A 22645-nucleotide genomic window follows, 5' to 3' on the forward strand; every position below is an offset into this window, starting at 1 on the left:
TTCTCAGGTGCAAGCATCAGTGTAGCCCTTCACAGAGTGCTGGGCATGTGCCGCTGGCGTCACCTTGGATAACTCTAGGAAGCCCCGGAACGACTTTCGGAGATACAAGGATAAATAACACTGGTCCACAGAGAGTGAAGTCTCTCTACCCTTTTAAAATATTATTCTGGAATAGTTTTAGATCTACAGAAAAATGGCAAACATCAATAAATGCCTCTGGCCCACAAAGTAGGCCATTTTGTTTTCTTCTCATGCTTACATTGCTTCAGGAAGGACTATTTGGAAAACGAATTTCTGCACAGTGGCCAGGCCCTCACAGACAGCAAGACACAGCTCAGTAACCAGCAGTGCTGGGGGTACAGGTGGTGGCAACAATAAATGAGGTTCACAGAGAACGTCTTCTTTAAAGAAATTTCTTAAAGAGACACATTTGAAAGGCAGAGTTACAGAGAGACAGAGTAAAAGATGGAGAGACAGCTCTTCCATCTACTGGTTTACTCCGCCAAACGACTGCAATGACCAGAACTGGGCCAGGCCAAAGCAGGAGTCAGGAGCTTCACCCGGATCTCCTACCTGGGTGCAGAGGCCCAGGTACTTGGCCATCTTCCATTGCTTTCCCAGGTGCATTAGCAGGGAGCTGGATCAGAAGTAGAGCCGGAACTTGAACTGGCACCCATTTGGGATGCTGGTGACCTAACCCACTATACCACAATGCTGCTCCCCAAACATAGAGAACTTCTGAAGTAAATGCAGGTGTATAAACAGAGAAAACCTGAGTAGCTAGAAGAGGAAAGAGGGCAGGGCATGAATGCCCTGGTAAATGTACAAGATGATGAAACATGCTAGAAACCAGAGGCGCCTAGAAACCAGACGAAGCGGGCTTTGCGGGAGCTCGGTGCTGGTGGGAGTGCATCACGCGGGAGCCGCACAGTAATGACATGCCTGACATTTTCTCTGAATGTTCAGTTATCTTTCTCCATGTAGGATTCATACTGGCTGCCTTGAAGAGAACTGTACTCCCTCAGGACACGGTCAGGGCAGCTTCAGCGCATGTGGTTGTCTGGGACCATGTGGCTCCCTTTCATCACCAACTTACTTACCAAAGATTTACCTTACCTGTCTATATTCCAGAATTATCTTGGGTAGCGGATGAAGGTCTTGCAGGGCATTTAACTAAAAAATGAAAAGAAACATCACCAACTTGGTCCTTCATTTTACCATTTCAAACACTTATTTTCAGCTGGAGAAAGTTCTAGTAATAAATGGTATAATTGAGTATATTTTCCAAATGAAGACTTATAATACACTCAATTTATCAAATGTCTTAATCCTAATCTCACGCAAAATCATTCTACTGTTCCCATGGAAGTTAAAATACTTCACATGAGCATGGAAATAAGATTCCTTGAGATTTAAATTACTGAAATCTAAATCTGGGGCATGTAAAGTAACACATAGGGGAGAAAATTAAGAAAATGCCTACAAACGTGTGACTCAACGGTTTAGGAACAGTCACTATTTGAATCACAAGTGATCTGGGCACAATTTCAGGGAAGTAGCACTGGAACATGGCTATCAAATTTAAAAAAAGAAAATATAACATACATGCTGGAAGGTGCAAACTAGGAAGAAGAGTTTGTTGAATTATCAGAGTGAACTCACCGTGGAACGGCTGCCCACATTAACACATGGAACATTCCTGTTTCCCTTTAGTCCCTGCCCCTTCCCAGGGGTAACCGCCACCCTGACCTCTACCACCGCCGGCTACACTGCCCTGTTTCTGAACTTCCTACCGATGGAACAGGATAGGTACTGTGTGTGGTTTGTTTTGTCCAATATTAGGTCGGAAGGTTCCTCTAAGTTGTATGAATAAAGGACAATTATTTACTCCCTCATCCTGCATGGATGTAAAGGCGTTTCCATTTTGGGCCATTACATACAATGTTACTATGAAAATTATGCTGCACAGACTCCAGTCAGCATATGCCCAGGTGTGAGACTGCTGGTCAGCGTCAGCAGAGGCACACCAGCTCTCCAAAGTGTGCTAGTTTATACCTCTATCAAGCAACACACAGATGCTCCAGGTGCTCCACATCTTTTCCAATGCATTTTTTTTTTTTTTTTGACAGGCAGAGTGGACAGTGAGAGAGAGAGACAGAGAGAAAGGTCTTCCTTTTGCCGTTGGTTCACCCTCCAATGGCCGCCGCAGCCGGTGCATCGCGCTGATCTGATGGCAGGAGCCAGGTGCTTTTCCTGGTCTCCCATGGGGTGCAGGGCCCAAGCACTTGGGCCATCCTCCACTGCACTCCCGGGCCACAGCAGAGAGCTGGCCTGGAAGAGGGGCAACTGGGACAGAATCCGGCGCCCCAACTGGGACTAGAACCCGGTGTGCCGGTGCCGCAAGGCGGAGGATTAGCCTAGTGAGCTGCAGCGCTGGCAGTCTTTTATTTTTTTTAAGATGTATTTATTTATTTATTTATTTGAAAGTCAGAGTTAGGCAGAGAGAGAGAGAGAGAGAGAGAGGAAGAGGAAGAGGAAGAGGAAGAGGAAGAGGAAGAGGAAGAAGAAGAAGAGGAAGAAGAAGAAGAAGAAGAAGAAGAAGAAGAAGAAGAGAGGAGAGGAGAGGAGAGGAGAGGAGAGGAGAGGAGAGGAGAGGAGAGGAGAGGAGAGGAGAGGAGAGGAGAGGAGAGGAGAGAGCGCAAGCGCGCACGCGCGCTTCCATCTGCTGGTACATTCCCCAACTGGCTACAATGGCTGGAGCTGTGCCGATCCAAAGCCAGGATCCAGGGGCATCTTCCAGATCTCTGACATGGGTGCAGGGACCCAAGGATTTGAGCCATCTTCTGTTTTTCCAGGCCATAGCAGAGAGCTGGATCAGAAGTGGAGCAGCCGGGACTTGAACCAGCACCCATATGGGATGCTGGCACTGCAGGCGGTGGCTTTACCTATTATGCCACAGAACTGGCCCCAATCAATGCATAGTCTTAATTTGAGCTGTTCTGCCAAACGAGAAGTGATATCTCACTGCCATTTGCATTTCCCCAAAGACTAATGAAGTTGGCCACAATGCATATATTTATTGACCAATTGTAATACTTTCTTTCATTAAACCCCTGTTAATATCTTTTGCTCGTTAAAAAAACTGGATTATGTATTTTTCCTTCCTAAATTACAGGAGTGTGTTATTCTGAACAGTGTTTGGTCAGTTATATTTATTGGAGATAGCTTCTCACCTTCTGTGGCTTACTTTTTTACAGGTTTAGTGGTATCTTTTCATAAATATTCATAATTTCACTCTTGCTCTATTTATCAATCTTTCCCTTTACAATTGAAACACTTTGTGGACTGTTTATGAATGTTTACCTACCTCAGGATCTTGAAGATATCCTTTTCTGTTACCGTCTCCAATCTTTACTGTTTTGCCTTCTCCATTGAGATATAGGATTCACTGGAATTTACTTGTGTGCATAGTGTGCAATGAGGGTGAAGATGACTGGCCCCGAGTCATTGTACAGGCCCTGCTTACTCAGCTTTGCAGTGCAACCCCTATCAGAAACCCTTACCATATATGGGAGCTTGTGGATTTTCTTTTTTTTAATATTTATTTTATTTATTTGAAAGGCAAAGTTACAGAGAGAGAGAGAGAGAGAGAGAGAGAGAGATCTTCCATCTGCCAACTCACTCCCCAAATGGTACAACGGCCAGGGCTGGGCCACGCTGAAGCAAGGAGCCAGGAGCTTCATCAGGGTCTGCCACAGGGATGCAGGGGCCCAAGGACCTGGGGCATTCTGCTGCTTTCCCAGGTGCATTAGCAGGGAGCTGGATCGGAAGTGCCCACATGAGATGCTGGAGTTGCAGGCGGCAGCTACTCATTACACCACGATGCCGCCACCACCACCACCACCCCATTTTTTTAAAAAAGATTTATTTTATTTATTTGAAAGGCAGAGTGACAGAGGCAGAGGCAGAGAGAAAAAGATCTTCTATCCATTGATTCACTCCCCAAATAGCTGCAACGGCTGGCTGGGGCTGGGCCAGACCAAAGCCAGGAGCCAGGAACTCCATCTAGGTCTCCTGCATGGGTGCCGGGTTCAAGTACTTGGGTCATCCTCTGCTGCCTTCCCAGGCACATTAGTAGGAACGTGGATAGGAAGCAGAGCAGCCAGGACATGAAGGGGGCTCCAATACAGAACCCAGAGTCACAGGCGGCAGCTTAACCGGCTACGCTGATGCTGGCTCCCACTTGGGGATTTTCTAGTGGTCCCTTGGTCTATTTATTTATCCTTGAGTCTGTACCAACTGGTATCACTTACTCAGTTCCTAGTAATTCTCATTGCTTTATAATTAGTCACAATATCGAACAGAATAAGTCCTCCAACAGTGCTTTTATTTCTCCCACGATTATCTTGGCACTTACTAGTTTTTTGCATTTCCATATAAACCTGGAAATAAGCTTGCCAATTTCTAACAAAAAACTCCTTCTACAGCTTTAGTTAGGATTATTTGGAATCTGTAAATCAACTTAGGGGAGAACTCATGATATGATCTTAATTTAACAGTATAAACCACTGAACATATCCTTCTTGATAAATACAGAGGACACAGAATCCCGGCCAGGCCTAGAGACATCAATCAGAGTCACGACTGGCATCAGACACAGGAGCTGCTCAGGGGAGGAGCCTTGCCTCGGTGCAATGCAGAATCCTGGTTTTCTCAGAAAAGCCACCACCAGGGGGATAAAGTGCATGAAAACACTTACCCAAGAAAACTGCTCAGGATATCTAACTCTCCTTATCTTGAAACCTTTCTTACAAAATGACTTTCTAACCAGTCTTTCATGGTCTTGACTGGAGCAGCTGAGAACACTGGAGAAAACAATCCAGTGTCTGATCACAAAAAAATGTGGACAAACGACTACAAGCACTGGTTAAGGATCAGGGCTGGGGCGGCAGGCTGCCTGCAGCTCTGCTGCCTCTTCAGGCGCTCCGTGGGCTCCTGACTCCGTTTCTCCCGATCTCTCTTCATGCTCTGCCCACTCTAGAGCCCCTCATTTGTGCCTCCTCCCTCTGACTTCCGCATGTCAATTTCATGGAGTTCAACTCTGTTGTCAAAGCTGACTGCACAAGAGAATCAGCCGCAGAAACTGCCCGGAGTAGGCTGCCTGCCCCATGCTGCCCTGGTGGGTCAGCTGTGGGCCGGGCCATCAAAGCAGTGCTTTCCAAATCTCAGCTGGGGTAGAGGACCAACATTTTCAGGGTGACCATAACAAAAGCCACCGACAGCTTCCACATGTGTATCTCCAATGTGGGGCATGGGACGTGGGACTTGTCCTGAGCCCTACCCTACAGATCCAGCCGCTGAGGTGGCATGGGACATTCGTGTTTCTGTGCACTTGACTACATTCTTGATTACCCCTCCCCAGCCACCACCACCACCACCACCAAATAAACTGTCCCTGTACCAGTTTTCCCTGAGTAGTGGGCCCATCTGCCTGCCCAGGTGCACCACTTAGTACACCTTGAACTACCCAAACCCTGCCTTATTCACACTCATATGAATGTATCAGAAGGTCCTTTCTACTCTAAAGGTGCCTCATTTTCACTGCTGTCACCTGGCCTACAGTGACATCTGCTCCAGAACAAGTGACAGCCTATTAATCAGTCTCTTTCATCCTCCAATCAGCTTTAAGACTGGGCTTTTGGCCGGCACCGCGGCTCACTAGGCTAATCCTCCGCCTAGCGGCGCCGGCACACCGGGTTCTAGTCCCGGTTGGGGCGCCGGATTCTGTCCCGGTTGCCCCTCTTCCAGGCCAGCTCTCTGCTGTGGCCAGGGAGTGCAGTGGAGGATGGCCCAAGTGCTTGGGCCCTGCACCCCATGGGAGACCAGGAAAAGCACCTGGCTCCTGGCTCCTGCCATCGGATCAGCGCGGTGCGCCGGCCGCAGCGCGGCAGCCATTGGAGGGTGAACCAACGGCAAAGGAAGACCTTTCTCTCTGTCTCTCTCTCTCTCACTGTCCACTCTGCCTGTCAAAAAAAAAAAAAAAAAAAAGAAAAAAGACTGGGCTTTTAAAAACATATCTTGAGGCCGGCACTGTGGCATAGTGGGTAAAGCCGCCACCTGTGGTGCCAGCATTCCATATGGGAACCGATTCTAGTTTCGGCTGCTCCACTTACTATCAAGCTCTCAGCTGTGGCTTGGGAAATCACCAGAAGACAGCCCAAGTGCTTGGGCCCCTGAATCCGTGTGAGAGACCTGTAAAAAGCTCCTGGCCCTGGCTTCGGATTGGCACAGCTCCAGCCATTGCAGCCAATTGGGGAATGAACCAGTGGATGGAAGACCTCTCTCTCTCTCTCTGCCTCTCCTTCTCTCTCTGTGTAACTCTGACTTTCAAATACATAAATAAATCTTTAAAAAACAAAACCATATCTTAGGGTCAATAATGTGGTACAGCAGGGGAAGCCACAACCTATGCCACTGGCATCCCTTATTGGGGCCAGTTCCATTCCTGGCTGCTCCACTTCTGACCCAGCTCCCTGCAAATGTGCCTAGAAAGATGGCCTATCTATTTGGGCCCTGCCACCCACAAGGGAGACCCAGATGGAGTCCAGACTCCTGGCTTTGGCCTGGACTTGCCCCAGTTGTTGTGGCTATTTGGGAAGTGAATCAATGGAAGGAAGATTTCTTTTTTTTTTCTCTCTCTCTCTCTCCCCCTCTCTGTAATTCTTCCTTTCAAAAAAATAATAAATATTAACAAATTTAAAAATAAAAACATATCTAGGGGCAGGCACTGTGGCTCAGTGGATTAAAGGTGTGGTTAAAGATGCATCTCATAGAGACGCCAGTTTGCATCCCAGCTGCTCCACTTCCAATCCAGCTCCTTGCTAATGGTTATCAGAAAGCAGTGGAGGAGGGCCCAAGTGCTTGGGCCCCTGCACATGGGAGACCTAGAGGAAGCTTCCGGCTCCTGGCTCCTGGCTTCAGTCTGGCCCAGTCCTGGTTGTTGCAGCCATCTGGGGAGTGAACCAGCAGATGGAAGACCTCTCTCTCTGTCTCTCCTTCTCTCTATAACTCTGCCTTACACACACATACACACACTCACACACACACACACACACACTGACATTACCAGGTACTGGCAAGGATGTGAAGCAACAAGAACTCCCATTCACTGCCAGTGGGAGTGCAAAAAGGTTTGCTCCTTTGGAAGACAGTTTGTTCTTACTAAACTACATACTTACAGCACACAGTCTAGCAACTGCATACCTCCCTGTTTACCCAAATAAGTGAAAACCTATGTCCACACAAAAAATCTGTGCATAGATATTTATAGCTGCTTTATTTGTAACTGTCAAAACTGGGAAGCAACCAAGATGCCCTTTAGTAGATGAACAGATAAATGATGGTATGTTCAGACAATAGAATATTATTCAACACTAAAGAGAAATGAGCTACCAACACAAGAAAAGACATGGGAAAAACTAAGTGCATATTACTAAGTGAAGGAAACTAATCTGAAAGACTACATATTACATGATTCCAACAATATGATGTTCTAGAACATGCAAACTCGAGAGAGAGTAAAAAGATCAGGGATTGTCAAGGGTTAGGCCAGAGCACAAAGACTTTTACGGCAATGAAACATTCTGCATACTATAGTAGTAGATATAAGTGCTCACACATTTGTCCAAACCCATAGAACGTCCAATACCAAGAATGAACCCTGATATAGACGTTGGGTAATAGGATGAGCCAGTGGAGGTTCATCAGTTGTAACAAATGCACTCCTCTGGTGAGGAATGTTGATAGTGGAGGGGATCATGCATTTGTAGGGGCTGATGGCATACGGGAACTCTACATTCTGTTTAATTTTGCTGTGAACCTAAAATTGTTCAGGAAAAATTGAGTCCCCCTGCCCTGCACCTATCTCCAGCTTTTGAACTCCAAAACTTAGACCAGCAGCCTTTGTCTTAACAGCTTTCCAGCATCTGAAGCCCCACAGTTCTCTGAGAACATGTGGCTTTACTAAGAGAATGCGCGCGCGCGCGCACACACACACACACACACACACACCCCAAAGCCTTCAGTTAGTTCAAGCAGGACTCATGTTCCCCCCCCTTGTGAGTCCGCCAATGGGAGAGAATTTCCACTATCCCCCAGCAGCAGCAAATGATGGAGGAGGCCCCTGGCTTGACACCAGAGGTCTATGGAACACCCCCCTGCACAGATGCAGGAAGATGCCAGCTCTATGCCCCTGTGGGGTGTCAGTGAACACTGGTGCTGCCAGAGAACTGAAGTCACATGGATCACGTTCTCAGCCTCCAGTACATTGAACGTAGAAATCAATAATGAAAGACACCGGGGAAGCCCCCACACATTTGGAAACTTTAGGACACTTCCACACAACTCAGGAGTCAAAGAATTCTAATGGAAATAAGAAACTGTGTGGAATTAAATAATGAGAAAAAGAGTACTTATCACAACCTGAGGAATTCCTTTGAGATTTACTGAGCAACTCTGCCCGTGCATTGTTTCGAGCACTGGGAATGTCCTCTGGACAAAGTCCACACCCTGCTAGAACTAAAACCTAACTCAGTAGGGGGAGCTGGGCAGTAACAATCCTGTGTGAAGCCCTGTCATTGGCTCCAAGAACACAATGGGAGAAAGGGGCAGGCACTGGGAAGGATGAAGGAGACAGAGGGAGGGAAGCAGTGGGCAGGAGCTTAGTTTTCAGTTTGGAACCATGGGCATGTGTTACCTACTAAAAGTTAATTTTTTTTAAAAATGCACAGAATGAGTAAGCATGACTTACTCATTAAATAAGAGAGTAAGGCTAACACGGTGTCAATCGTGTCTCTGTAGAAAAAAGACGAGTCTCCCTGTTAAAATCACTGTCTAACTCTGCTTACAGGTAACTCAGAACCAGGAGAGTTCTCACACCGCAAGCTGGCGGGAAGCAAGGCTGCTGCCGAGGGAAGGGCAGCAGTGCCGATGGCGCCAGGACGGAAAATGAGCCGACTGGGGCTCCCAGAGAGCAGGCACAGACGGGGCCTTGCACAATGGCTGCTGGAGCTTCGGGGCTCACTTCCCACATGTGCTCTGCGAGTGAGGAGACGCAGGCCTGAGTCTCTCCAGCAGGAAGGGGCTTAGCTCCCAGCAGCCACTTGCTGTCTCGGGGCTCCATGAGCAGACATTCAGTTCAGCCCCACGAGAGGCTGATTTTAGGACATTTTGGTTTTCCAAACAAAGTGAGGGCTTTGGTCTGTGCAACCTACATTCTAGTGAAATAAGCAAACTAATACCTAGGACAATTATAGATAATGTGTAAAAATAAATCAAGGTGAAGACATAGGGAGCAACGGGGGCCTCAAGGGGGGCTCAACAGGGGCCTCCAGGAAAGGTCTCCTGAAGACAACATGCAAGCTGACAATCAGGCCACTGGGGTAAACCTGTGGCCAGTCCAGGGACCTAGGAATGAGCCTGTGTAGAAAGCTGTGTGCAGCCGGCATGCTCACAGGGGAGCGACAGGGCCAGACCCAGGGCCAAGGGTTGCATTCACAGGCTTGGGGCCGACTAAGTGCGATGGGAACCACTGGAGATTCCAGTCAGGGGAGCAACACGATCTCCAGTGTTTTAAAAGCAAGCTCTGCCTAGAGCTGAGGAATGGCCAGCAGGTGGGGAGGAGTGGAAGCCTGGTTTGGAGTACTCAAAGGAGAGGGGACAGAGGGACGAGAGGGGACAGAGGGGGCAGGTTCAGGACATGCTTTGTAGGCAGAGACCATGAGGCTTGCTATGGGTGAGATGGGAAGAAAGGCAGAGATGAGTCCCAGGCGTGTGGCTGGCGCAGCCCATGGTACAGGCCATGTTTGGTGGATGACGGAGAACTTGTGTCTGGCACCGTCCTCCTAAGTCCTGCTGGACACACAGACATACTCAGCTGGGAAAGTACTCTTGTCATCATCTTCCTCTTACAGATCAGAACACTGAGGCACATAGCTGCCAACAAACGTGGCCCGAACCGTGCAAGTAGGCATGGTGGCTGATCCACTGGCCCTGCTCTCACTCCGTACTCCACACTGGCTCCCACGGACATGGGAGGAGGATGGGGCCCTTCTCCATTGTGAAGAAGAACAGGATCTGAAAGACGGGAATTCTGGGTTACCTCTACAGGAGGCCATTATTACCCAGTGTGGGCACAGTCTCAGAGCACCGGGCTTCACGAGGTCCTGAATCCAAGGTCCCAACAGGGCTGAGAGGAGCAAGAAGACTGTGCTGGGTGCTGGGGGGCAGTCCGGCCAGAGAAGTCCTCTCCGAAGGAAACGTCTTCTGCTGCCGACCAGAGCTGGCGAGCACGGGGAGCACCGTCTGCAGCTCCGAGCTGGTTCTCTGTGAATGCACTCACCGCTCTCCCACACTGCGTCCTTCCAGGACAAGCATCTGCTGACCTCTGGATGTCTATTCATACTCTGCCGTCCTAGCAGAGTCGACTCTCAGTACTTTTTATAGAAAGCTTCTATTTAATAAGTATAAATTTCAAAAGTACAACTTTTGGATTATAGCGGTTCTTCCCCCCATAACCACCCTCCCACCCACAAAACATCCCATCTCCTACTCTGTCGCTCCCCCTCTTCATGGAGGAACGACACTAGACCCTGCCTAGGCTTCATATCCGAGTCACGGCACCATTATGTCACTCCCCGTCTTCGTGGAGGAACGACATAGGACCCTGCGCTGTTCTTTTGTCTGCTCGGCCCTCCCCGGGTTTGCTGCTGGTCCTTCCCGGGTTGGCTACCGACCCTTCCACCTCCGTGGAAGGGCGGTTCCCCCTAGCCACTTTCCCCACTTCCGCGGGGGAGCGGCACACCGCAGGCCGGCTCTCTCGGGGGCTGCACAGGTGTTCCTTCAGATAGATGTTCCTGGTGCATGTTGTCTCTCTCCTCCTTTATAGTCCTCTTCCACCAATCCCAACTCTGCTACCCACACTCCGAGTACGCTGCTCTCCTCCAATCAGGAGCAAGATCAGCTCCTGCAGCTCAGTCAATCAAATTGGCGAGAGGCAGCTACGTAGAAGTTGTTACTCCCTTCTCAGCGCCATATTGTGGGAGAGCAGATGCATAGAATAAGTCTTAATTCCAGTAACTTAGTCTAGTCCGAGTTGCTCCCCACACTACTCCCTCTCCCATCCCATTCTTCATTAAGATTCATTTTAAATTATCTTTATATAAAGAAGATCAACTCTGTACCAGTAAAGAATTCAACAGTTTGCACCCACACAGTCATACAAAGTATAAAGAACTGTTTGAAGATTAGTTTTACCGTTAATTCTCATAGTACAACACATTAAGGACAGAGGTCCTGCATGGGGAGCAAGTACACAGTGAATCCTGTTGTTGATTTAACAATTGGCACTCTTATTTATGCTGTCAGTGATCTCCCAAGGCTTTTGTCATGAGCTGCCAAGGCTATGGAAGCCTCTTATGTTCACAAACTCTGACTTTATTTAGACAGGGCCATAGTCAAAGTGGAAGTTCTCTCCTCCCTTCAGAGAAAGGTACCTCCTTCTTTGATGGCCCCTTCTTTCCACTTACAGAGATCTTTCACGTAGGCCATTTTTTTGCCACAGTGTCTCGGCTTTCCATGCCTGAGATACTCTCATGGGCTTTTTAGCCAGATCTGAATGCCTTAAGAGCTGATTCTGAGGCCAGGGTGCTGTTTAGGGCATTTGTCATTCTATGAGTCGACTCTCAGTACTCTTTGTCAGTTTAAAAGTATATTCCTCTCAAGAGAGGGGCAGCTAATTCTCTGCAACAAATCTGGGAGAGAAAAGAGGACTGATGACCTTTCCCATTCTCAGTCTCTTTCGGGAGATGAAACAAAGCGAGTGGGATTGGGATGTCAGAAATTTGGTTTTAAGAACAAAACCCCACCAAATTATCTTTTGCAGGAAGTCAAGCCGATCTGTTGCTTCTGAAAAAATGTACTTACTGCTGGCCACTTTCTCCTTAGTCCACTGCTGGGAGCGCAATCTTGGGGAGGAGCCTGAGGGGCTGCCCTCTAAGGGAGCTCCAGTGGGTCTGAGGTGAGTCATAGATGGGCTATCATTTCAAAGAAAGAAAAGATGGGACCAGCATTGTGGCGCAGCGGGTTAAAGCCCCAACCTGCAGCGCCAGAATCCCATATGGGTGCTGGTTCTTGTCCCAGCTATTCCTCTTCCTATCCAGCTCTCTGCTATGGCCTGGGATAGCAATGGAGGATATCCCAAGTCCTTGGGCCCCTGCACCTGTGTGGGAGACCCAGAAGAAGCTCCTGGCTCCTGGCTTCAGATCAGCTCAGCTCTGGCTGTTGTGGCCATTTGGGGAGTGAACCAGTGGATGGAAGACCTCGCTCTATTTCTGGCTCTACATCTTTTTGTAACCCTTTCAAATAAATTTTTTTAAAATTTAAAAAAAATAAAAATAAAAGAAGATTTCTAAAGCTTACCACAGCTTCTGACGTGGATGGGTATTTCTGCAGCCCTGTTTTGGGGAGACGCCTTTGACTCAGCAAGTGTAGCTTTAACTTGTCAAAGAGGATCTTCAGGAAAAGCCATTTTCAAGTGTTGAGAGTTCCAGATTGGAAAGAAGCAACATTATTGTTAGAGTTAAAACCATCAGCACAGAAGACACCAGACACAGATGTTACAAAATGCTTAAATTCTGATTTAGTGGCTTCTAAAAGGCTTTTTTTTTTTTTTAAATTATGTCTTGGGGCCAGCGCTGTGGCATAGCGGGGTGGGGCTACTGCCTGCAGTGCTGGCATCTCACGTGGGTGCTGGTTTGAGTCCCGGCTGCTCCACTTCTGATCTGGCTCTCTGCTATGGCCTGGGAAAGAAGTATAGGATGGCCCAAGTCTTTGGGGCTCCTGCACCCGTGTTGGAGATCTGGAGGAGGCTCCTGGCTTCAGATGGGCGCAGCTCTGGCCGTTGCGGCCAATTGGGGAGTGAACCAGCGGATAGAAGACCTCTCTCTCTCTCTCTGCCTCTCCTCTGTATGGCTCTTTCAAATAAATAAATAAATATTTTTAAAAATTATGTATTTAGGGGGGCTGGCGCCGTGGCTCACTTGGCTAATCCTCCGTCTGTGGTGCTGGCATCCCTTATGGGCGCCGGGTTCTAGTCCCGGTTGCTTCTCCTCCAGTCCAGCTCTCTGCTGTGGCCCGGGAAGGTAGTAGAAGACGGCTCAAGTGCTTGGGCCCCTGCACCCATGTGGGAGACCAGGAAGAAGCACCTGGCTCCTTGCTTTGGATCAGCGCAGAGCCGGCCATAGCGGCCATTTGGGGGGTGAACCAACGGAAGGAAGACCTTTCTCTCTGTCTCTATATCTCTACCTGTCAAATAAAAAAAAATATGCATTTAGTTTAAAGGCAGAGTTACAGAGAGAGAGGGAGAGAGAGAGACAAATATTCTATCCTCTGGTTCACCTCCTAAATGCCACAATAGCTGGGACTGGGCTCCATCTCCCACGTGGGTGGCAGGGACCCAAGTTCTTGGGCCATTTTCTACTGCCTTCCTAGGAACACTAGCAGGAAGCTGCATCAGAAGTGGAGAAGCCGGAACTCTAACTGGTGCTCATATGGGATGTTGGTGTCGAACGGCTTAATCTACTGTGCCAAGACACCAGCCCAAACCTAAAGGCTTTGAATTAAGAATTTAAACACTGGGGCTGGCGCTGGGGCACAGCGGGTTAAAGCCCTGGCCTGAAGCACCAACATCCCATATGGGCACCAGTTGTAGTCCCGGCTGCTCCTCTTCCGATCCAGCTCTCTGCTATGGCCTGGGATAGCAGTAGAAGATGGCCCAAGTCCTTGGGCCCCTGCACCCACGTGGGAGACCTGGAGGAAGCTCCTGGCTCCTGGCTTCGGATCTGAGCAGCTCCGGGACATTACGGCCATCTGGGGAGTGAACCAGTGGATGGAAGACCTCTCTCTCTGTGTCTACCTCTCTCTGTAACACTGTCTTTCAAATAAATAAAATAAATTTTTTTGACAGGCAGAGTTAGACAGTGAGAGAGAGACAGACAGAGAGAAAGGTCTTCCTTCCATTGGTTCACCCCCCAAATGGCCACTACAGCTGGTGCGCTGCATCGATCCAAAGCCAGGAGCCAGGTTCTTCTCCTGGTCTCCATGTGGGTGCAGGGCCCAAGCACTTGGGCCATCCTCCACTGCCTTCCCGGGCCACAGCAGAGAGCTGGACTGGAAGAGGAGCAGCCAGGACAGAACTGGCACCCCAACTGGGACTAGAACCTGTAGTACCAGTGCCGCAGGCAGAGGATTAGCCTAGTGAGCCATGGCGCCGGCCCTAAAATAAATCTTTAAAAAAAAAAAAAAGAATTTAAACACGTTTGCAAACAGTGAGAGAACATGAACAGCTTATACATTTTCAGATAAACTACATGAAATAATACTTGTAAATTCAGAATAAATCTCCTTTGCCTCCTAAGTAAGAACTGTATTTTTCCAGGGGCAGTGCAGTGAGTCAAGCTGCCACCTGCAACACCAGCTTCCCCTATGAGCGCCTGTTTGAGTCTTGGCTGCTCTACTTCCGATCCAGCTCCCTGCTAAAGCACCTGGCTAAGCAGAGGAAGATGCCCCAAACACTTGGGTCCCTGCACCAACATGGGAGACTTGGATGGTGTTCCATGCTTCTGACTTCGGCCTGACTCAGCCCTGGCCAGTACAGCCATTTGGTTAGTGAATTAGAGGGTAGGACATCTCTCTCTCTCTCTCTCTCTCTCTCTCTCTATCTCCCTCCCTCTCCCTGTCTCTATAACTCTTCCTATCAAATAAAAAAGTAAATGAATCTTTTTTTTTCAAACAAAGAATTATATTTTCCCAAGGTGGTGACATCTAACTTTACCTCCCGCAGCTGGTTGTTACTCGTTATGAGAAACCTTTCTCCTGCAACAAAATGGGCTTCTTGCTCCAATTCTTTCAGACGAGCCTAATAATATGAAAAATACAATTAACCTCATTAGTAGCTTTTATCATTTCAAATTAATTTATTCATCAAACAGTTGGCAATAAAAGGTTTTAATGGAGTAAACAATAATCTACAATTAACTAAAATGGATTTTAAAAAGATCTATTTTGACTTATGGTGGATACCTAAAGACTCATTGAACTATGCTTCTCAAAGCTAAAGGAATAGGCCGGCGCTGCGGCTCACTTGGCTAATCCTCAGCCTGCAGCGCCGGCACCCCAGGTTCTAGTCCCGGTTGGGGCACCAGATTCTGTCCCGGTTGCTCCTCTTCCAGTCCAGCTCTCTGCTGTGGCCCGGGAAGGCAGTGGAGGATGGCCCAAGTCTTTGGGCCCTGCACCCGCATGGGAGACCAGGAGAAGCACCTGGCTCCTGGCTTCGGATCGATGCAGCACGCCAGCTGTAGCGGCCATTTGCGGGGGTGAACCAACGGAAGGAAGATCCTTCTATGTCTGTCTCTCTCTCACTGTCTAACTCTGCCTGTACAAAAACTAAACTAAACTAAACTAAAGGAATAAAACAAAAGGAAAAGCAAGAAGACAGCAGAGGGAGGGAGAGAGAGAGAATTCCCCAGAAATGTCAGGACTGGAAAGTGATCCAACACCATCCCAAACGAGACAGAGGGGTGGTGACAAGCTAGCATCCAGAATATATCAAGAAGTCCTATAAATCAATTAGGGAAAATAAAAAAATACATAAAAGACTTGAACAAATAGATCTTTTACAAAAGAAGAAATTTGCTAGCCAATGGTGATATTAGTAATCAGGAAAATGGAAACCCTTAAGGAAACAGCACACATTCTTACCACAGTGGCTTCCACATGAAGGTCTGGGACAGCCAGGTGCAGCAGACAGGCACACAGACAGAACCCACCCCCCGTGCACAGTGGGACTTCAGCTCTGGAAGCAATGCTGCCTACATAACATGGCTGAACAGCAGTGCCTGGCGCCCCAGCCATCCCTCAACGTCTCAGGTCCCAGGGCAGAGGTGCAGGGCTGTGATATGATTTGCGATGAACCCAACCTGGACACAACCAGAGGCCTGTCAACAGTGGGGCAGAGACACCAGCGCGGCACAGTCTACAGCACTGAGTGACACAGTGTCACGGCTAAGGCTGGATGCAGAAAGCTGAGTGAAGAAGGTCATGCACAGATTACTGATTTACTTACAGTTCAAGAAGCAAAGCTAATCTATGCTGTTCAGGCACTAAAGTAGAATAAGTAAGAGCAACAACGAACTACTACAGAAGTCAAGATGACGTTTAGGCAGCAGGAAGGGAATTCTGATAGAAGAACAAACAGAGCTCCTGGAACCTCTATGCTTTGGCCTAGGTGAGGGTTCTATCAGAGCCTCCTTCAAGACATTTTACGTGGAACAGTTTCATGTGTTTTCTTCATGCAACTTTATGCATTTCTCTATATTTTTATTTTTCGAAAAACCCAAGGATCTCTTTGCCAAACTATAGGGGGCAATGTCCTTGAAAGAAAAATCTAACTTTTGAGAAGAACCCCGAGGATCCATTAAAGAAGTCCCCCCACCCCGCTGCCATCACTCACACACACACACACAGGCTCACATATACACAGACACACATACACACAGAGACACACACATACCCACACTCACACACACTCTCACACACAGGCACACACTCACACACATACAGAGACACACACACACTCACACACTCACATACACACAGAGACACACATACACTCACACACATTCACACTCACACACACACTCACACATACACATATATATACACACACATACACTCACACACACTCACATACAGAGACACACACACATAGGCACACACAGACACACACACTCAGACATACACACACAGGCACACACACATACTCACACAGACACACTCACACACACATACACACACTCTCACAAACACACACATACACACATATACACTCTCACAAACACACTCACACACATACACAAACTCACACACAGACACACACACAAACACACACACATACCCACATACACACACACCCACATACACACATATACACAGACACACACACACATATACTCATACACACTCACACAGACATACACTCACACAGACACACTCACACATACAGACACACACTCACACAGACACACACACACATGAATTAGATGCTAAATCTGCTAGGGGGGAGGCATTTACCCGAGTGGTTAAAACACTGGAGTCTCATATCAGAGCACCTGGGTTTGACACACGGTCCCAGCTCACAACCAGCTTCCTGCTAAGGCAGACCCTAGGAGGTGGTGGTGATTCATCAAGTAATTGGATCCCTGCTGCCCATGTGGGAGACCTAGAATGAGTTGCTGGCTTTGGCTGCAGTCTGGCTGTGGACATCTGGGGAGTGAACCAGTGGATGGGATCTCTGTCAGTTGGTCTGTCTCTGTCTCTCTGTCTCATGGCTAGCTAGATAATCCTTTCAGTGTCTAGTCTTCCCCTCCAGGAACCCCAGAAAAAGAACAATGCCAACATCAGTCTGGGGAAGAAAAGTGAAATCTGCCCAGCCCTGTCATGGGAACAATTGCCATATAGGCAGTCTGAAAAAATACCTTACCCCAAGAAGCGCTGATGTCCTCTCCATTTCTTCTTTGTTCACCTGAACGCTGTGTCTTTCCATCACTGCAATTTAAAATCCAAACCAGATCCTATTTTCATTGCATTCACGAACCCTGTAGTAAAGACAGAACTGCCTTCCTCCCTGAGAAGCACGATGATAACACACTGTCCTTCCCTCAGCACCTGCTGCGCGCCGGCTTCTAGAGGGCCCTCAGGACCCCCTCGAGACGGGAAAACGGAAGTCCTGAGAGTGGACATGAGCTGCACCAGCCAGCCCCAGCCGGGCCCTTCACAGACTCAGTGGCCACTGGACAAGGTTCTGTTCTCCTGTGCACCAGAGAACATGGTCAGAGGCAAAGGCAGAGAGAGCCCTGCAGGGTGCTTTCAGGGAGCTTCTCAGACTCTGCCAGACCAAGGGAGGAGGGTTACAAGGACAGCAAGACCAGAGCAGAGAGCCACTAACAGGCAGACCACCCATCAGGACCTCCTGCTCCTGGGACCCCACAAGACTGAAATGTCAGAACCTGCCAGTCCTCTGGACCAAAGGTGATACAGCCCAACCCCTCTCACTGTTGAAAGGGAATTAAAGGTTTTGCTACCTCTTCAGAACCCATGAGATATATTACCAACTTCTAAATACGTTAGAGAGAAACAGTTATTCCTAACAACATAAAGAGTTTTTTTAGAAAAATGACTGCCTTTATGACTTACCTGCCAAAATTGGTATCAGAGGAAGCTCCAAAGTCCAAAATAGCTGCCATAAACTATAAGCCTGTTTCATAGGAATAAATAATATCAATATGCTTTACTAATACTTTTATTTCATAAACAGCTTCCTTCCAACTGGGGAGTGCTGATTCACTCCCTAATTATATGGATTGACTGGAGCTGGGCCAGACAGAATCTGGGAGCCAGGAACTCAATCCTGATCTCCCATATGGGTGACAGGAACCCAATCATTTGCGCCATCATCCGCTGACTCCGAAGTCTGCATTAATAGGAAACTGGAATCAGGAGCCAGAGCTGAGAACCAAACCCAGGCACTGCAGTGTCAGAGGGTCTGTCTTAACTGGCATCTTGATAGCTACGCCAAACACCTACCTAGTGTTACTGTAAATTATTTGCATTTGTATTGTTGAAAAGCCTTCTTAATTCTGTTAAACTACAATTAAGACAGCTCCCGGTTGGGGCGCCGGATTCTGTCCCGGTTGCCCCTCTTCCAGGCCAGCTCTCTGCTATGGCCAGGGAGTGCAGTGGAGGATGGCCCAGGTGCTTGGGCCCTGCACCCCATGGGAGACCAGGAAAAGCACCTGGATCCTGGCTCCTGCCATCGGATCAGCACGGTGCGCCGGCTGCAGCGGCGGCCATTGGAGGGTGAACCAACGGCAAAAGGAAGACCTTTCTCTCTCTGTCTCTCTCTCACTGTCCACTCTGCCTGTCAAAAAAAAAAAAAAAAAAAAAAAAAAAAAAAAAAAAAAAAAGACAGCTCCTGCTATGGACATGGTTGATTTCCTATCCAGCATCATCACCCTTCTTCCTATTCTTCCTCAAAAACTCCCATTTCCTTTAAGTATCCTATTTTATTATTACACTTGGTAGAGATATTTGGAAATATCTGATAGCCCAAGCCCCATCCCCAATTTTCTTTACTCTTTCTATTTTTAAGGTTGACTTAAGCATTTTTGCTATGTACTTTCAGTCTTCCATTTCTATTTCAAAATACAGTTGTTGAATTCCCAAAAATGTATCTTGATTTATATGATTTCGCACCGACCAACTGGGGCTGTGGGGAGTGCTAGGCCACCTGCTCAAGGAGCAAGGAGCATGGCTCCCTCCACTTCTTGACCATCCCCCAGGCTCTGCGTCAGAATTTCCACCTTCTTTTACTCTTTCATGCTCCCGCCAGGGAGCACCCTGGGCCTCAGCTCTCACCCCTGCCCTGACTTCTCTACCTGCCCTCTCCTCAGGTGGACCCCTCAGGTCACAACCTGGTGCCCACCCTGCTGTCAAGTGGGCATCAGGAGAGAGAGAGAGCAGACAACAGCCTGCCTTGGAGCCCAGGGGGGGAAAAGCCCCCAGCTCTCGCCTGTCCCTGGGGAATTCTGCTTTGCTGGTTCCTGTCACCCTGCCCTCCCTCGAACACAGTCCCTTCACTCAGTTCTTCTCGGTGTTTCTTCCGAAGGCCATCTGCTTCCCAGGGAGGCTCTGGTCGACAGAGTAGTGTTCATTTCACTATCGACCAAAATAAATCTCAGCTTTTATGTGAACTATTGCATTAGAAACATTCCAACTGCCGGCGCCGCGGCTCACTAGGCTAATCCTCCACCTTGCGGCACCGGCACACCGGGTTCTAGTCCCGGTCGGGGCACTGGATTCTGTCCCGGTTGCCCCTCTTCCAGGCCAGCTCTCTGCTGTGGCCAGGGAGTGCAGTGGAGGATGGCCCAAGTGCTTGGGCCCTGCACCCCATGGGAGACCAGGATAAGTACCTGGCTCCTGCCATCGGATCGGCGCGGTACGCCGGCCGCGGCAGCCATTGGAGGGTGAACCAACGGCAAAAAGGAAGACCATTCTCTCTGTCTCTCTCACTGTCCACTCTGCCTGTCAAAAAAAAAAAAAAAAAAAAAAAGGAAACATTCCAACTATGGGGGGGGGGGCATTGGAAAATGATTGTTTTCAACCTATACAGTCCTCTTTGCCAAGTGGCCTTAGAACTTGGTGTTTGTTCCACACTCACAGACCCTGCAGCCTTGCTCCCTGTGTAGGTGCCAGTGAAAGGACAGCTCTCCCACAAACAAAAGTTACAGTAGAACATCTTGCCTTCAACTTGGAGCAAAGCGTCATCATAAGCCTGTGGAGTATCCTTAGATTCATATGTACGTTCTGATTCTTTAAAAGAGCAAAAGTATTAAAAATTAGGTAAATTTGGTGGCAATGTTCCTCTCAGTCTAGAAACAGACTCAGTTCACCAGATCATCCCCCAGAGAAATCCCACGAAGCTTCTGATGGCAGTTGTGGTGTGAGTGGTCACATACTGGCACCTTGCACAGATGTCTCCCAGTCTGTGCAGAATACTCCTGTGTGAGAGCATGCCGCCATTTCCCTACACTTTCTCCCAACCCACGTTTTCTCTTCATTCTACACACTGAGTAATACAAAGATACTCAAAAAAGTTTGAGGGATATGCAATTAAAGGATGTTACTTTATGGGGCCGGCATTGTGGAGTTAGTGGATGGAGTCGCCTGTGACAGCGGCATCCAATATCTGAGCACCAGTTCAAGTTCTGGTCCCGCTCCCTGTTAATGTGCCTGGGAAAGTAGCAGGAGTTCCAAGTACCTGGGCCCCTGCAACCCACATGGGAGATCTGAATGCACTTCCTGACTCTGCTTAGCCTAACCCAGCCCCTGGGCCATTGTGGTCATCTGGGCAGTGAACAAACAGATGGAAGATTCTCTCTCTTCCTCTCTCCGTCAGTCTGCCTTTCAAATAAATAAATCCTTTTAAAAAAATGGGGAAGAATAAGTGAAAATTAATGTTGGCACTGTTTTACTATTAGACCATCTGTGAAGTAGAACTTTCTAGAAAAAGATTAGGATTACATTAAGGTTGATAAAACCTAACCTAAACAACTCACCACAATATTTCTTGAGGCATTTCCGTAAGTGCTGCTCACTTTAACTGTGGTGGATTTTTCGAGGTATTTTGCCACTAAATGTTCAAAAGATAGTGTGGCATCTCTGGGATCTATAAGCCATGCAGCAATTCTGGGGTCAAGGCCTACAAAATCAGCAACTATAAAGAAAAAAGGTCATTGAATCATCCCAAGGAAAACAAGTATTGCTGCTCCTATTGGAACAAGATTCTTAATGTTCAGATGAAAAACTAAGAAAATGATGGGAGCTATGAAAATAAATAAATCAGCACTAGAAATATTTATGAGGCCAGTGTTGTGGTGCAATGGGTTATGCCACTGCCTGCGACACTGGCATTCCATGTTGGTACCAATTCAAGTTCCAGCTGCTCCACTTCAGATCCAGATCCCTGCTAATGTGCCTGGGAAAACAGCGGGGAAATGGCCTAAATACCTGCGGCCTTGCCTCCCACATGGAAGACCCAGATGAAGCTCCTGGTTCCTAGCTTCAGCCTGGCCCAGCCCTGGCCATTGTGGCCATTTGGGAAGTGACCCAGTGAATTGAAATGCTCACTCTCTCTCTTTCTCTCTCCTTCTCTCTAACTCTACCTTTCAAATAAAATAAATATTTTTTAAAATTAGAAATATTTAGCAATTAATGACAGAATAAAAAACTGTATAAAGAAATGTCATAGTCAGAAAGGAAAATAAAAGAAAAAAATTACAAAAATAAAAAAAACTACACTGGCTAAACACAAAAGCAAATTAATATAGTAAGTTATGCCTTGAGTAAAAAATAAGATGGAAAAGAGGACGTTTCAAAAACTCAAAATGAAGGAGCAGGCACTGTGACACAGTGGCTAAGCTGCCACTTGAGGTACCCACACCCTGTCGCGCCTGAAATCGAGTCCTGCCTTCACTTCCAATCCAGCCTGCTGTTAGTGGTGGAGGCAGCAGACGATAGCACAAGTGTTTGGGTTCCTGCCACCCATGAGGGAGCCCAATCGGAGTTCCTGGCTCCTGGCTTCAGCCTGACCCAGTCCTGGCTCTTGTGGATATTTGGGAAATGAACCACAGATGGAAGATCTCTGCCTGTCATTCTCTCTCTGTGTTACTGTGCTTTTCAAATAAATAAATATTTATTTAAAAAATGAAAACAGATTCTAGGTAAAAAGTGATAAATCTGAAACACAAAAAAGATACTACATGTGAAATAGGAATTCAACAAAAAATTAAACTAGCACTATATTAAACACTATAATTCAAGTGACTTTAAATTGCCTATTAAAACACACACACCAACAAAAGCAAAACTAAATAAATGGGATTATATAAAACTCAAAAGCTTCTGCATAGCAAAAGAATCAATAAAGTGATGAGACATACAACAGAATGGGAAAAATGTTTGCAAGTTACCT

At 47.6% G+C, this 22645-nt stretch overlaps 1 protein-coding gene across 6 annotated transcripts in view; it reads right to left on the reverse strand.

Annotated features, from left to right (window-relative positions):
• Positions 1-22645, reverse strand: part of POLN (DNA polymerase nu) — a 209975-nt gene that overhangs the window by 125058 nt on the left and 62272 nt on the right. For 5 of the 6 annotated variants that reach the window (XR_007915845.2, XM_051836667.2, XM_051836669.2 and 2 more), the window contains 7 exons: positions 21231-21388; positions 20416-20484; positions 18310-18370; positions 17597-17661; positions 14891-14974; positions 12478-12570; positions 1117-1173 (listed from right to left, as the gene is read on the reverse strand). Coding sequence is in view for 5 of the 6 variants with exons in the window: in XM_051836667.2 (XP_051692627.2) it covers positions 1117-1173; positions 12478-12570; positions 14891-14974; positions 17597-17661; positions 18310-18370; positions 20416-20484; positions 21231-21388 (587 nt within the window). In the remaining variant the exon portion in view is untranslated. The remainder of the gene's footprint in view (positions 1-1116; positions 1174-12477; positions 12571-14890; positions 14975-17596; positions 17662-18309; positions 18371-20415; positions 20485-21230; positions 21389-22645) is intronic. The other variant, XM_051836672.2, reaches the window with a different exon arrangement.

The sequence above is a fragment of the Oryctolagus cuniculus genome, chromosome 2 (genome assembly GCF_964237555.1).
Source record: "Oryctolagus cuniculus chromosome 2, mOryCun1.1, whole genome shotgun sequence".
In the NCBI taxonomy this organism is placed as follows: Eukaryota; Metazoa; Chordata; class Mammalia; order Lagomorpha; family Leporidae; genus Oryctolagus; species Oryctolagus cuniculus.